Source organism: Parasteatoda tepidariorum, chromosome 1, assembly GCF_982258835.1.
Source record: "Parasteatoda tepidariorum strain Cologne lab strain chromosome 1, Ptep-v5.0, whole genome shotgun sequence".
NCBI classification, from domain to species: domain Eukaryota; kingdom Metazoa; phylum Arthropoda; class Arachnida; order Araneae; family Theridiidae; genus Parasteatoda; species Parasteatoda tepidariorum.
This window is the reverse complement of record NC_141755.1, coordinates 115,010,571-115,026,861: the sequence shown is the minus strand read 5'-3', so window position 1 is coordinate 115,026,861 and position 16,291 is coordinate 115,010,571. Positions and strand designations below refer to the sequence as shown.

The 16,291-nt window shown below is 31.4% G+C and overlaps 1 protein-coding gene and 1 long non-coding RNA gene across 2 annotated transcripts; both read right to left on the bottom strand.

Moving 5' to 3' along the window:
- Positions 1–226: 226 nt before the first annotated feature.
- On the bottom strand, positions 227–3,592 carry LOC147816754 (uncharacterized). Its single transcript, XR_015429035.1, has 3 exons — positions 3,538–3,592; positions 1,854–2,003; positions 227–360 (listed from the first exon to the last, which is right to left on the bottom strand). It is a non-coding gene; the product is annotated as an uncharacterized LOC147816754 (long non-coding RNA).
- An 8,353-nt stretch (positions 3,593–11,945) lies between these two features.
- Positions 11,946–14,883, bottom strand: LOC107436098 (uncharacterized). Its single transcript, XM_016047671.4, has 2 exons — positions 14,639–14,883; positions 11,946–12,131 (listed from the first exon to the last, which is right to left on the bottom strand). The coding sequence occupies exons 1-2, from the start codon at positions 14,820–14,822 to the stop codon at positions 12,004–12,006; spliced, it is 312 nt and encodes a 103-aa protein (XP_015903157.1). The 5' UTR covers positions 14,823–14,883; the 3' UTR covers positions 11,946–12,003.
- Positions 14,884–16,291: the final 1,408 nt, after the last annotated feature.

The window sequence follows — 16,291 nt, the reverse complement described above, 5'->3', positions numbered from 1 at the left end:
CTTAGAGAAAATAAAATATTCTGGTAGCTGCAAACATAATATTTAAAATAAAGTATATGGATATTACTGTCACTTTTTAATTTTTTCCAGGTACTACATTATACGAACCCTCTTTGAGGAAGAAATACGAATTACTTTAAAAAAGTAGTAAAAGTTAAAATCACAACAACTTCTAAGAAAAACAAAATCAATTGGCCGAAAGGGTTTTATTATGTACAAAAAATTTTGGGCGCACAGTGCAACTCAGGATATATATGAATAAATAAGAATAAATAAGAGTAAATATAAGAATAAATATAATAACAATAAAAATCAGCAACATATATACAAATGTCTTCTCAGACTGCAAGTCTTCTTAGACTGTAAAAAAAATAAATAATTAATTATTAATTTTTATTATTACAGAGTAATTTAAATAATATTTAGAATAATAATTACTAAACTTTTTTCTAATCTTTATATTCTATTATGCGGTTTGTAAAAAATAAACAAAAAAGCAAAGAATGGTTAAGAACGCTCTAACCTGTTCAAAACTCCATCAAATCTTAGCCCCAATGTTTCCTGGGATCGAACTTTTAAAGCCTTTAATGATTCATCAGCACTCCTAATATTTGGATTTTAAATAATTCCATCAGCCAATCTGGGCTATCAGGAATCAGAGAAGTGCTGATATCAGTTAGACAATTATCACCACCTTTTTCTCCTCGTTGATTTCCACGATCGTTTTTCGTGAAAATGGCTGATTCAGTTTTAGCTGACATAAAAATTAAAATCAAAATTACAGATCCAGGAATTAGAGAAACCAGCTTCTTATTCGCGAAAGGAGGTGATATTCAATACGTAAATTTAAATCTGTCAAATATGTTACGCAAGCATTTAAGATGTAATTTATATAATGAGTCATTGGATAAAAGAATTGTACAATCTTAAATTAAAAATTGGTATGATTACCCTAATATGATGTTTAAATGATATTGTTGTTATGAAAGAAGTTGCCGCATTAACCCATTTTGTATTGAAATTGTTATTAATGGAGACAATTTTTGGAAATTTTATTTTATTTCATAACCGTTGGTGAACAGCCGATCTAATTTTTGGGTCCAGGACTACAAATGTTTAATACCGTATCCTTGTAATTTTGAACCCAATCCAGAAAACAAGGGAACTCCCGTATCAAGTATTGAAAGAAATTTGCCTTCGTGGAGGACTTTTTGAGGGCCGCATTTGCTTTACCTGGAGAGGAAAACCACGAAAACCACCCATGGACAGCTTAACGGCAAGAGAACTGTAACCCACGATCCGTCTACCACTGAGAATATTTTACGTCAGCAGTGTGGTCGGTGCAAGCCGGAAGCGGAATTCGTATCAAACAGCTATCGCTGGGATTCGAACCCGGTTCACCTCATTGGAAGGCGAACGCTCTATCCCCTGAGCCATCACGGCTCAATTTTAGGATATTAGCGATTTCCAAAAAACAAAATTATGTGATATTTTAATTTATTAAAACAGATAACAATATGAAGGGGCATTTGAGTTATTTGTCTGCCTATAGTCACTAATAAATTTTCCTTGCATAGCCATTTCCATACTATCCGCATAGATTGTAGTAAGAAAAGTATATTTGGTTTAGAAATTTGCCGTTAGAAGTTAATTATAATTTCCATTCTGTTTTTTTGATGAATTAAGTTTCTTACGAAAAGTTTTAATTATAGTTTTCTTTTGCTCTTAATAAAATGCTGTTACAAAGGAAGCTAAAACCGAATTATCTATTTTATTGAAAAATTAAAATAAGACTAATTAAACTTGTGTTCAAACTTAACTTACATGTAAACTAAAATATATTTAAAGTTTACCTATTTTTGGCAAGTCCTCATTTTCAACCTAAAGGTTGAATCTTTTTTGATACCCGTAAAACTTGCCCTTGTTCTCGAAGAAGTTCCAATATTTTTGACCTTTCGGTTTTGGCAAATGGGAATAGAAATCGATCTTCTTTTTGATCATTCCTAAGAAAAAAGAAAAACAAAAGACGTTCAAGGGTATATCTAGTGATACATCTTGGTTATTATTTCAAAAATCAAGTGATTAGTAATTGTATATTACAAAAATAAGTGTTATTCAGTGTCAATTAAGTGTTAAGTACCTAAGCAAAAAATTATTCTTTTTTTTTAATAAAATTTTTCATGGTATTATTATGGGTACGATACAATATGCAATGCTTAGTAATGTTTAATCAGAACAAAAAAAAAATATATTTCATGCTATTAAGTAATTAAACTTTAAAAATCACATCATAATCTCTAACAAATATGCGAAAAACATTAACGCATTAGAGGGATTTACTTTAATCGAAATCGAGTGAATTAAAATTTGTATTTTAAAATAAAAAAAAATTTTATCACTAAAATCTTATTAGGAATGTTTGTACAAAGTGAAAGCTGATAAATGCTTTTTCAATCATAATTTCGAATTTACAATTCATTTCTTTAAATGAAAAGGTATTCCGCAACTTTTTTGTTGCGTGTAATCATTGTAATTCGATATTGTACAAACAAATCAAACTATACTTGTTTTTAAGATGTTCTCCCTTTTTACGGTATAAATTATGCTGATAATTTATGTTCAAAAATGTCATGTTCACTAGTTCTGGGTTCATCGTTTTTAGCATACTTTGAATGCAAAATAAATTTTTATTTGCCTAATAAAGAATAAATAAAAAGGAAGTTTTAAATCTAAGTTTTTCAAGGGAAATGAAAATATTAAAATAATTTTTTTTTAATCACACTGACTACGAAACACGTAGAGTGCATTACTTTTGAAATACGTGAGGGGAATTTATTGTGGAGACATACTTATTAAGATGGTGATATACTACGTTTTTAACTTTTTAGTGAGACCCAAATAGGTAAAAGAAAAACATTTTCTAAAAATTTTATTTGTTTTTATTGTTCTAGTTCATAGAAAACAGTTGGATTCTTGATTGTACATAATATTGCGATAAATTTTGTTATTGGCGGTAAAAAAAAAAAAAAAAAGGAAAACAATTACAATTTAAACTGTCTTCCAGCACATAGCTGCATCTCAAATTTTATTGCTTTAGCAATGTGGAAAAACTCGGAAATGCCAATTGCGAAAAAAAAATTTTTTCTCGATAATATTGCGATAAATTTTATTTGTAGTGATCTGAAAACGATTCTCGATTGCGTTATTTTACTTCACCTATAGGAAGCTGACTGCTTTAGCTAATCGAGAAGGGGGTCATACTTTTAGGTGCACGATTCCATTGCCGAGGGTACGAAAGAAAGTAAATAAAAAAGCAGTGAAAATATTCCAGACTTATCAAAATATATTAATAGTTTTATACTAACTCAAACTAGTTTAAAAACGAAGGATATGGATATGGCCACTATTGTTAATGTAGGAATTAGCTGTGAAAATAAAATTCAATGTGCAAAACATTAAACTACCTCATAAGTAATGAAATATTAATAATAATCAATTAAAATTTAAATTTAAAAAAATTTAAAGTCCAAAACTCACTGCCGAAAGACAAATTCAACAATACGCTGTTCTCGTTGTTGTTGTGGCATAAAGCTAGATGCTGTCACTCAGTTTATGTTTTTTAAATGTGATGGTGACAGTGTCATTGGAGACAGCAACTTCAAACTTTTTCACTCTCTTTCCCTTTCGGTAGAGTTTCACACTTGAACCAGGAATGACATCTGCAAAAGAGTTAAAATACTAAATAACTATTAATATTAACGCAGGGTCTCTACGAATATTACCTCCAGTTTTGAACGCAATACAAAAATGAATGAAATAAGAAGGCTATGTTTTGTTGCATGTAACAAATTTGAAGGGATTGGATTTATTTCAAACCAAAACGTTGTGGAAAAAAAACGTTGTTATTATTAGAATAGCATTAAATTTTTTCTATTAAAAACATTTCTCATGTAAATATTTTAATTATATTTTACAACGTAGGATTCTTTTTTTAGGGGATAAATAACGAGATTTATCTGTCTTTTTTATCGCATTAATTCCTAAAAATCATGTAGAACGTTTGTTTTCAATAACTTTAAAAAAAAAAAACTTTGTATTTTGTTGTTCAAACCTGTCCAAGTGTAACGTTTTATTGCACTGAAACAAAGAGATATAAAGTGAACAATTCGGCTTGAATGCATTTTGTCTAATACATTTTGTTCTAATAAGTATTCAGAGTTAAATAAATAAATAAAACAAGCTGTCGCAACCAGTAAAAATTGGAAGGAAAGTTTAGGGAAACAAAGTGTTTTTATTTTTTCCCATGTACGAAAACATATTTGATATTTGAAAGTAATGTATTTAAAATTGTCCAGCCCATCTCTTGAAATTAAAGAGATTTTAAAACCCTTTAAATTTAAAACAACTTCTCCCTGTAATAATTAAATAGTTTTACTACTACTCTTCACGTTTTTGGATACAGCTTTCACTTCAGAATGATTTCATCAATTGTGTGAAATTTTGGTACGTATACAGTTAAAAAATATATATTTTCAGTTTTTTCCCTCTAAATTTTAAATATCTCGATTCAAAAATCTTTATGAAAAAGCTTTCATTTATTTTAGTTGTTAATTTATGTATAATTGTAGACTAATAAGTTATATTTTATTACCAAGTATCACATTCATTGGACTGTATTACGTTTTAAATAAAAGTTAAATAATACTCAAAAATATATCTTCATTTTATTCCTATGTTTAGTTTAAAATTAAATATTAGCCATAAGTTATTGGTATAATAAAAGAACAAATATGCTTAGAAGAACTAAACTGTTAAACATGCAAAGAGGAACGGTAAGTTTGGCTACTTATTTTCAGAACTGATTTCCTGAAAATAAAATTTGAGTTTCATGTGTGTCACAGTAACCTGATGTAAAACACTGTAAAGTATTCGGCATTTAATGATGTCTTTCGGGAGTATGTATTATGTTTTGTAATTGCTTTTATTAATAGATAATGATAAATTTGAATTGCAAGATAAAAAAAAATTACATAATTTTTTAAATAAATTTTATATAAAACTAAACTCTCGGCACCAAATTCGACATAAGTTCCAGTTGTTTTTATCTTCCCTTTTGGTTATTACTTACCAACAGTTCTTCAGTTTATTAGAAGGCAATATACCCGAAAACTTTAGTACCACCTTCATAACTATTTTTTCACTTTATTTCTTTTTTCGTGGTATCAAATGCCACTTTTAATCACAGCAAGTAAATCTGATTTTGAGTTTCTAGAGATTGGTTCTCACAAATTTCCCCAAATCTATACCTGTCGCCATTTTGGAATTTTGTACCAGTTGTTTAATCTTTCCACCATTAGGTTGTTACCTACTGTTCATAAGAAGGCGATATACCCAAAACCTTTAGTACCACCTTCATAACTTTTTTTTTTCACTTTATTTCTTTTTTCGTGGTTTCAAATGCCACTTTTAATCACAGCAAGTAAATCTGATTTTGAGTTTCTAGAGATTGGTTCTCACAAGTTTCCCCAAAATTATACCTGTCGCCATTTTGGAATTTTGTACCAGTTGTTTAATCTTTCCACCATTAGGTTGTTACCTACTGTTCATAAGAAGGCGATATACCCAAAACCTTTAGTACCACCTTCATAACTTTTTTTTCACTTTATTTCTTTTTTCGTGGTATCAAATGCCACTTTTAATCACAGCAAGTAAATCTGATTTTGAGTTTCTAGAGATTGGTTCTCACAAATTTCCCCAAATCTATACCTGTCGCCATTTTGGAATTTTGTACCAGTTGTTTAATCTTTCCACCATTCGGTTGTTACCTACTGTTCATAAGAAGGCGATATACCCAAAACCTTTGGTACCACCTTCATAACTTTTTTTTCACTTTATTTCTTTTTTCGTGGTATCAAATGCCACTTTTAATCACAGCAAGTAAATCTGATTTTGAGTTTCTAGAGATTGGTTCTCACAAATTTCCCCAAATCTATACCTGTCGCCATTTTGGAATTTTGTACCAGTTGTTTAATCTTTCCACCATTCGGTTGTTACCTACTGTTCATAAGAAGGCGATATACCCAAAACCTTTAGTACCACCTTCATAACTTTTTTTTCACTTTATTTCTTTTTTCGTGGTATCAAATGCCACTTTTAATCACAGCAAGTAAATCTGATTTTGAGTTTCTAGAGATTGGTTCTCACAAATTTCCCCAAATCTATACCTGTCGCCATTTTGGAATTTTGTACCAGTTGTTTAATCTTTCCACCATTAGGTTGTTACCTACTGTTCATAAGAAGGCGATATACCCAAAACCTTTAGTACCACCTTCATAACTTTTTTTTCACTTTATTTCTTTTTTCGTGGTATCAAATGCCACTTTTAATCGCAGCAAGTAAATCTGATTTTGAGTTTCAGATTGGTTCTCACAAATTTCCCCAAATCTATACCTGTCGCCATTTTGGAATTTTGTACCAGTTGTTTAATCTTTCCACCATTAGGTTGTTACCTACTGTTCATAAGAAGGCGATATACCCAAAACCTTTAGTACCACCTTCATAACTTTTTTTTCACTTTATTTCTTTTTTCGTGGTATCAAATGCCACTTTTAATCGCAGCAAGTAAATCTGATTTTGAGTTTCTAGAGATTGGTTCTCACAAATTTCCCCAAATCTATACCTGTCGCCATTTTGGAATTTTGTACCAGTTGTTTAATCTTTCCACCATTAGGTTGTTACCTACTGTTCATAAGAAGGCGATATACCCAAAACCTTTAGTACCACCTTCATAACTTTTTTTTCACTTTATTTCTTTTTTCGTGGTATCAAATGCCACTTTTAATCACAGCAAGTAAATCTGATTTTGAGTTTCTAGAGATTGGTTCTCACAAATTTCCCCAAATCTATACCTGTCGCCATTTTGGAATTTTGTACCAGTTGTTTAATCTTTCCACCATTAGGTTGTTACCTACTGTTCATAAGAAGGCGATAAACCCAAAAACTTTAGTACCACCTTCATAACTTTTTTTTTTCACTTTATTTCTTTTTTCGTGGTTTCAAATGCCACTTTTAATCACAGCAAGTAAATCTGATTTTGAGTTTCTAGAGATTGGTTCTCACAAGTTTCCCCAAAATTATACCTGTCGCCATTTTCGAATTTAGCACCAGTTGTTTAATCTTTCCACCATTTGGTTGTTACCTACAGTTCTTCAGTTCATAAGAATGCGATATACCCGATAACTTTAGTACCACCTTGATAGTTTTTTTGCACTTTATTTCTTTTTTCGTGGTTTCCAATGCCACTTTCAATCACGACAAGTAAATCTGATTTTAAGTTTCTGGAGATTAGTTCGGACACTTCCTCATTAATTTCTTCAAATCCATACTTGTCGCCATTTTTGAATTAAGTACCAGTTGTTTTATTTTCCCCTATTTGCTTGTTACCAACAGTTTATGACAAGGCGATATACCAGAATTAAGGTCGAAAAAATTTGAATTGTCAGGTATAGAAAATTTACAAAATTTTATAGAAGGAGAAAAAAAAGGAAAAGGAGTCGAAAGTTTGAAGGGCTAAATATAAAATTTGAGCTCATTCGGTCCAAAAGTATTTGAGTTGTTAAAATTTAAAGAGGCTGTATTTTAAAAATTTTGAATCCACAAGAACTATTTGACCAATTTCACACGCATTTTGTAATTTGGAATTTAAATAATTTCATGAAAGTAATAAAACGCTATTAATAATTATTTTTTGCATATTTGGATAAACTAAATATAATTAGTTTTATCTATTTTTTATAACTTATTATTCAAAAAACTTATATTTAAATTATAGTAATTAAATTAATAATTATGTGCGAAACTTTTTCGCTGCTCTTAAAAAATTCTAGAGATTACACAAAAACTATTCTGGCAAATCACACACACACACAAAAAAAATAAATAAAGGGATTGTTGTTGAATTTCGTAACTAGAAATGCGATTTTACACTTACTAATTTGAATATTTAACAAAGGTTACCACAGTGAACCATTAAGATTGAGTTCTAGAACTTGAAATCATTAGATTAAAACTTATTCTGGGTGGTCCAATTTTTTTTTCTACGCTGCACGTTAAGGTGAGTGGAAGTCATTTCTAAATCCACACTTGTTATGAAAATGTTTATAAAAAAATAATGACAACTCACTGCTCAGCTTGATTTCAGCTTTCAGTGGTGCATTAGTGAGACCAGCTATTTTTGGTGGATGTATCAAACTATCATCACCACTGAAAAATTGTCTTATTCCTGATTCCTCCCAATCATTCCTGTACCACTCCGGTTCTTGCGACTCTACAAATGTGGAGACAATACGCGGAGGGTCTTTCACAACAAAATCACTCAATGACCTTTGGTCACCATGGCCAGATGTTATGCCAAGCTCCTGTAATTGAGGCCCATGGGTCTCTTCAACCACACTTGCTGCTGAAAGCAGCTCAGGCATAGTTTTTTTCTTTCTGAGAAAGAACGTAAACCATCCTGATATGCAAATTGCATTCATTAGGCGATTCATTTTCAAAGCTTCACCTTTCAATGCTAATTCAAAGATAAGAATGAGTGTTTTAAGAATTTCTTTTTACTTCGTCTATAGTATTGTTGACAATTATATTTCCCTCTAAGAATACTTTTTAATACCGACATTATTGAGACGCTCATTACATACGCTTTCAACAATAGCCTTGAACAATCATTCAAGATTTTTTAATTATTGCAAAACTTATATTTAAATTATATGTTAACAGCCGTTTGACATTATTGGAATTTTATATTTATATAATATACTGATCAAACCATGTTACCACTTTTAGTACCACTTAAATGACTTTTTTTTTCCACTTTACTTCTTATCCCGTAAACCCTTAATTTCAATTATTCCTATACGTTTCCCTTTCAGCAAGAGAAAATTTTAATTTATTATATTTTAATGATCCCCAATAAATTCTGCGCAGTGGATCTTAATTATTATTACTCAATATCCTAATGAATTTACACTTCTTTTTTATGATTTAAACAGTTAAAGAGTAATTTAAAAGTTCGTTCGATAGTGCCACTTTATACTTCAAGGAGGAATAACTGAGTAAAAATTTAGAAAAATGCATTTTTCAATAGTTCTTTTCTATTAAACTTATTGTACCAAAATATGGAATGAAAATTATTTTTGGAATTGATTTTTGTAAAAATGTAAATGTTACAGCATATTATGTCGAGTGCGACGCAGAAAGCGCTGTGACTTGTCTGAATAAGTCAACTTGTGCACTCAGTTGATTAATGAATTTGCTCAATCCCATCAAAATATTTCTGTGAAATACTATCATTCTAACTGTTTTATTGAAATAATTCATTTAAATTATGCCAGAAAGAGTGGTTTCAATAAAATAGCATAAATAACTGTAGCAAATTTTAATGGTGGACTATTTAGCTGCAATAAATCCTACATGCAACGAAAACTACGCTCATATTGTCTAAAACAATCAAAACGGAAAATTCGATTTTTTTTTTTTCAATTTATGGCTACAGCAAGTTATGGGTAATTTAAAAAATACTTTCTAAACATTGTATTATCTCAGATAGCAAAATAAGGTTTCTTTTTACTCAGCATAAACCTTTAAACGTAAACCTAAAAAGGTTTGTTATGCTGCTTACGTGCAAACCTTCTAACCTTACAACGAGATTGTGACAATCTGATCTATTTCTACGCACATTACCCTAATCCAAAACCTTGGAAAACAACCTTCAACATAAAAACCTTAAATCGAAGTTGTCTCAGGGTTTTTAAGCATAATAAAAAAACATTGAATAAGGCTAGTCTTAAGATGAAAATAATCTTAATTTAAGATAATTATAAGGTATCTTTTCGCAAAGTCTTGTATGTTCAGCTAAAATCCACATTGTCGTGAAATTTTAATGGACAATGCAATTTGATCCTATCGCTAGTGTGACGAAAACGTCATGATGAACCTAAGCGACCAGTTTACGTAAGTGATAATACTTTTTGAAAAAGGCTTTAAAAACAAATTTTAACCGTTTTAGGATGAAAGGTTTGAAACTGCAATATTGTTGCTTTATTTGAAAAAAAGGTTTTTAGTACAAACATTTTCGGAACAATGAAAGGAAAATTCTGACGCAAGGTTGCCGCATCCCTACATGCTTTCTGGGAAATTTGTATCCCATAATGTTGATTTTATTTTTTGCGTGATTCGCTATGCCTCGAGAATTTTTGAAACGAATAACTCATTTTTAAACACAATTATAAAATTTGCTTATCTAAAGATAATTTCATAGAAAAAATATTTTTTAATAATTATTTTATAAATATTTGGAGGAAAATGTGTGAATTGTAAGGTACACAAATTCTTACGTCATTTTTAAGAATGTAATTTTAAATGGAAAAAAATACAAAATTTTGATCTAATTGGTCGAACAGGTCCCGTGAAATTGAATTTTAAATATACGACTTCATTAATCACTAGTTTTTGACCTCTTGATCAAAAGTTATTTAGTGTGTACTATCTTTTTTTTTTCTTTCAGAGTATTGTACATAACATAGAAAAGTTTAAGACCTGTGCTATCCAATTTTATATTACAGTTGTCCAAACTTAATTGCACATCGGATAATCGAATAATCCGCTTATACAAATAAAATTTAATGGAACCAAATCATTTTATATGAAACTAATGTTAAACTTCTCTGTTTAAACGGATATTTGTTGTTTTTTGTCCCGTCCTAATTGCATAAAGAAGAGGTACTGAAATAATAAAAAAATAAAAAAATTATTTTTGAGAAATGTTTCACCTGCTAAAATGGAATATTTCCCTTTTTCAGTTAAGATATGGAATTAATAGGTGGTCACTTTAATAGGGACTTCCTGCTTAGCCATTGATCTAAACAGGTGTTAGGGGTAAAGTTGAAAAATTAATCAAATCTTACTGCCAGTTATACATTGAAGTAAACAAAGGGTTTTTCCCTTCTTTGACTTACTTCACTCACGCATAATTTAGAATGTTAAAAGGATACAGAGTGATTTATTTTGTTTTTTTGTTTACAAGAATTTAATATTTCTAACACACTAGTATACAGTGTGTCTTTCTCTTAACACGTTGAATGCCACGCTAATTTTACATGGCTTGCCCGTCTGTCTAAAGTGGTTTTTATGTGTTCTATATTGCATTAATTTCCTCAAACCATTTTAGTAACGATAAAAAAACTAAAAATTTACTCAAATTATGTTCAGCCGTAGTTGAATAATCTAACGATAACTTATTAGGAGAAATCTTTTCTTATTTGTTACTTGTTGATTTGTTACGCATGCGCTCTGAAACTGTTGCTAACTTTATTATTTGTTACTCTCGCTTCAGTTGGATTAACGATTTCGCTACAGCAGTTTACTTTGGCTTTAAGCGAGTTTCAGGGAGCAGAGCCTTCTTTTCCCAACTACTTTGGAAGTTTGAAGTATGTTCTAATTCAGTTTTTCATTTTAAAGTTTTTAATAAATAGTTTATTTTAGTAATTAGTTTTATTTCGTTATTCGATGGCTCATATTAGTTTAATTCATGTTAGTATTCCCCACAAATTATGTGTTTCTAATAATCTTGGCGCCAGTCACCGGTGACCTCCGTGGCACTACGAGCAAACTCAGTGCCGGTCACCGGTGACCTCCATGGCATTCAACGTGTTAAGTAGAATAATCATTGCTTAATCCAGTGAATAGCTCCGCGTTGGTTGCAAGTTGAGAGCTAAGAGGAATGATTTGAATTAATAGAAAAAAAAATTAATCTTGTAAACAATAAATTTAAAAAAATCGCTAGCTAAAATAGCACGTTAATTTGGAATTTCTCAAGTTTCGAGAATTGGGGGAAAAAATCATGTACAAAGTATGAAATGATCATGTATAAAATATATTCCCTTCAATCGTAAAAGAGTATTGTGTGTTTTATTTTCATTTTTGTACATATACTTTTTGAATACAGTTTTAGTCTTCTAAGAATTCTTCCATGGTGACACACTTCCAGTGACTTCTGTGACATGCAAGTCCTTCGTCACATTCAGACGCTGATATTGACCCGAGGATGTGATCGGGCATGCATCTCTCTCCTTCGCCTATAAAGAGCAAAACGATATTCACTGTAAGAACTTAGATAAAATATAATTGTAATCAGTTTAAACTTTAACTCTATAATTATCCAAATTAAATCGTGAAGTTTTTATAGTGCTATGGATAGTGTTTTCTATAAAGCATTGTTCTTTTTTTTTTTTTTTTTCCTTTTTTTTTCCAAAGGTGGAGTCTTGTATTATAGAATCACATAGAGATTATGTGAAAAAAGTTTTATTTTTTTTATTTTATATCCATCGTTGAACAGCAGACCCAATTTTGGGCTTACGACTACTAATGTTCAATTCCGTATCCTTGTAATTTTGAACCCAATCCAGAAGACAAGGAAATTCCTGACTCAGTACGTCCAGAGGTGTTGATTTGTTATGGGAACATGGAGGACTTTGCGACTCGACAGATTTAACGTGCATTAGTCACCATTTACTACACGAGGAGTCTTCGGCCGGCGACGATCGAACCCACGAACTCTTGAACATGCTCCTAGTGCCATACCAACCAGATCCTGTGAAAAAAATTGGGCTTCATGTTTGAATTCATTTCCAAGGCAAGCTTTCTAAGCGTACGAACACTTTTGAGAGCCATTGTTTATGGTTTGATATGGGCCTAATAAACTAAACGCTTCTGATATTTTTTTTTATAAAAAATTCCTTTTCTAATATACCTAGTAAAGATTAGGAACTAAACACTTTTTTTTTCTGAACAAACAAGATTTTTCACACAAACAAGTATGACAAGATTTTTCCAAATCACCGCAGAATGCTCCTTTGTTAAACCAATATGCTTTTCGAAATAAAATCATAACATGATCTATTTTATTTAAAACTATTATATGCTGTAACTACTTTATGCTGGGATAAGCGTACTATTTTATGTTGCACACAGCTAAACACAACTATATTATATTGAACTCTAATGTTAGGAAGGAGGTAGTTATCGACACTCCATTAAAACTCGAAGTATCACTTACCAATCACGAATTTTTTAATTTATTTACTTAGACATAGTGAACCAGCGATTACGAACTTAGAAGGGAAGAAAGAGAGATTGTAGAGGTAGATAATATTGTAGGCATAGCATCCCACGTTCGGAAATGCTATCGAGCAGCCTTCTCTTAATGAGGTGGCCCAGGTTTGAATACCAGCAATGGCTGGTCGATATGAACTCGCACCAACCACCGTGCTGACGTAAAATATCCCCAATGCTGGGAGGATCATGGTTTAAAATCCCCTTGCTGTCGAGCTAACCATGGGAAGACTTCGTGATTTCTCTTTTTATGCAACACAAATGAGAATTAGTTTCATCAAAAAGTCCTTCACGAAGGCTAATTACTACCAATGCTTGATTCAGAAGTTCTCTTGTCTTCTGGGTTTGGTAACAAGGCTACGGGGTTGAACTTTGGTAGTTGTACACTCAGAATTGGGTCGGCTGGTCAGCACTGGTTATAAAAATAAAATAAAATATTGCGTTTGAGCTGTGGTGCCTCATATTATAGAGCGTTTCCCTCCGAATGAGCTGATCCAGGTCCGAATCCCAGCTGTAAATGGCTGATACGAATTCGAACCGACCGCAGTGCTGGCGTTAAATATTTTCAATGGTAGACGGATCATGGTTTAAAATCCCCTTGCTGTCGAAATAATCGAGGGAGGTTTTCCTTTCCGTGTGACGTAAATGCGGGTTAGTTCCATCAAAATTTCTCCACGAAAGCTAGTTGGCCTCAATGATTAATTCAAAAGTATCTTTTCTTCCGGGTTAAGTTCAAAATTACAAGGCTACGGAGTCGTACTTGATAGTCGTAGTGCCAGAATTGGGACGGTTGTTCAAAGCTGGTTATAAAATAAAATATTTCATTCAAATATCCATAGAACTAACTGTTTTACATCCTTAAGGTTTTTCGGCTTAACTTGCCAAAATCGCCAAATAGATAAATAAATCAGTAAATGACGATAAACTTCAATGCTATGTTTGGCACTAATTATAGTTCGTTCACCAGGAGTTGGCACTTGGCTCATTTTAGCTAGGGAGTAAGAGGAGAAACTTCACCGCGCTTGAATTTGAGACAACCCTTAAAGCGCGCACAACGCAAACAGTGAATTCTTTTTCAGTCACTTACTTCGCTTTATCATCTGCTCTATTATACCTTTCGCATTCTTCTCCCAAAAATAACCAAATAGTATCGACGGATACCGCGTGATGAAGGCAGTGCCAAGTGACATCTCCTGGTGAACGAACTATACTAAGAAACGTAATTCAGACAAATAAAAGTATAGTTTCAATTCATAAGACACTCCTAACGACGTGCATAGGTTATGCAATTTTCAGTCCATATAATTTGTCCTTCTAAATTCATAACAGCCGTACATGAATCAACCAGCATATTTCCTCATGAGTTTGTGACCATTGTTATTTCTTCATGAGTTTGTGACCGTTGTTATTTCCTCATGAGTCCGTGATCATTGTTATTTCCTCATAAGTTTGTGACCATTGTTAAACTTACCTAATACTTTGACACAGATGTCACAGCACTTGCAGAAGCTTCCTTTTTCTCTGATTTTCTGTCCATACTCTCTCAAGCAGTTAGACAGATCATCACATTTCACTCCACTGCAGAAGTTGGGTGGGCAAACGAAGGCACTTGCAACTGCCACCACCACGGCAAATAGAACAATGTATTTCATCATTTTTTCTTTTTGCCCTCTTCTCTAAATTCAAGTGCTGAAACAGGAAAAGATTTATTGTCAAATCTCAAGTTCGAACATTTTTATTTCACAACCGTTGGTCGGTAAATATCACGTTATTTTTTTCTCACAACTATTAGTCAGTAAATTTAACTAATGATAGTTACACGGGTTCTGGAGATATTTTATGAAAAGAATTACTTGGTCACTATAGAGAGCTGTAATGAATAAATAGATAAATCATTTATTTATTAATCTCATTTTTCTTCTGTTTATATTCTATAGGGTCCACATACATCTTTATACATCATAAAATGATAAGTATCACGGACTCTTTTCTGACCAAAAAAAATGATATGATACTTAACAAAGAACGAAGATCCAAATAATTTTTGGCAGTTATCTGTAAAAAAGTAATAAAAATTACAACAAAATTTGTAAATTGTTTATTTATCCGGCATTTAATGGTTTTACCAGCTATATTTATTTATCATCCCTTATTAAATTTATTCTCAGATATTTTTCCTTTTTTATTACCCATTGGCAAAATGGGTGTTGTTTTGGGTTTGATGGCGTGCACACCTTATTTGAGCGTCATCCAGGGCCGGATTTACGTATAAGCTAAATAAGCTGTAGCTTGGGGCCCCAAGATGACAAGGGCCCCCAGATCCTACTTCCCCCCTCTTTTTTTAAAGTTTTATTCGGAGCTGGGGCCCTCAGAAGCCCAAAATGCATTTTTTTAATTTTTTACATTGTCGGACATAATAAATATAAATAAATGACTGAATAAAACAAAAAACTTCGTTGTCATTAGTAGGGAACATATCATCTTTCAAGCAATTTGAGTATTAATAAATTATTTATAAATAAGAAATTTTTTTGTTTAAAAGGTAAAAAAGTTTATTTTTTTACCCCATCATTCGATCATCAGACTATTTAATATCTGTTTCCAAAGATCCGAATTCCCTTTTATTATACTTTAAAATTGTACAAATGATATATTTAATGCTCTCATGTGATATGCAGCAGTTTTAAATAGCACTTTAAAATGTCTAAAAAAGGACAGAAATTGTTAGTTCAAAAAAAAAAAAAATTAACTAATACTTTTGAATAAGAATTTAAATAACTACACACGTTTCTTTTACTATCTCATTCTATATAGCATTATTTAGAGTAGACAGTTGCGTATGGGTGTGATGATGACGTAATAAAAGAGACATACAAAAAAGTTAAAATCCTCAATATTATATTTTTGAACTCCTCGAAAATGTAGTAAAAGAGGTATACAAATTAACTGTCGCAAACAAATTAATATTAAGTAAGAACGAATCAAAAATGATATCGAAATATGCTGAATCACAAATGAGACCGGGATGAAGGACATCGAAATCCATTTTATTGTAATAGTATAACTAGAAGGTGTTTCTAAAATTCTGAAATCTATCAGGCTTTAATTTTTTTTTCTGTCACAA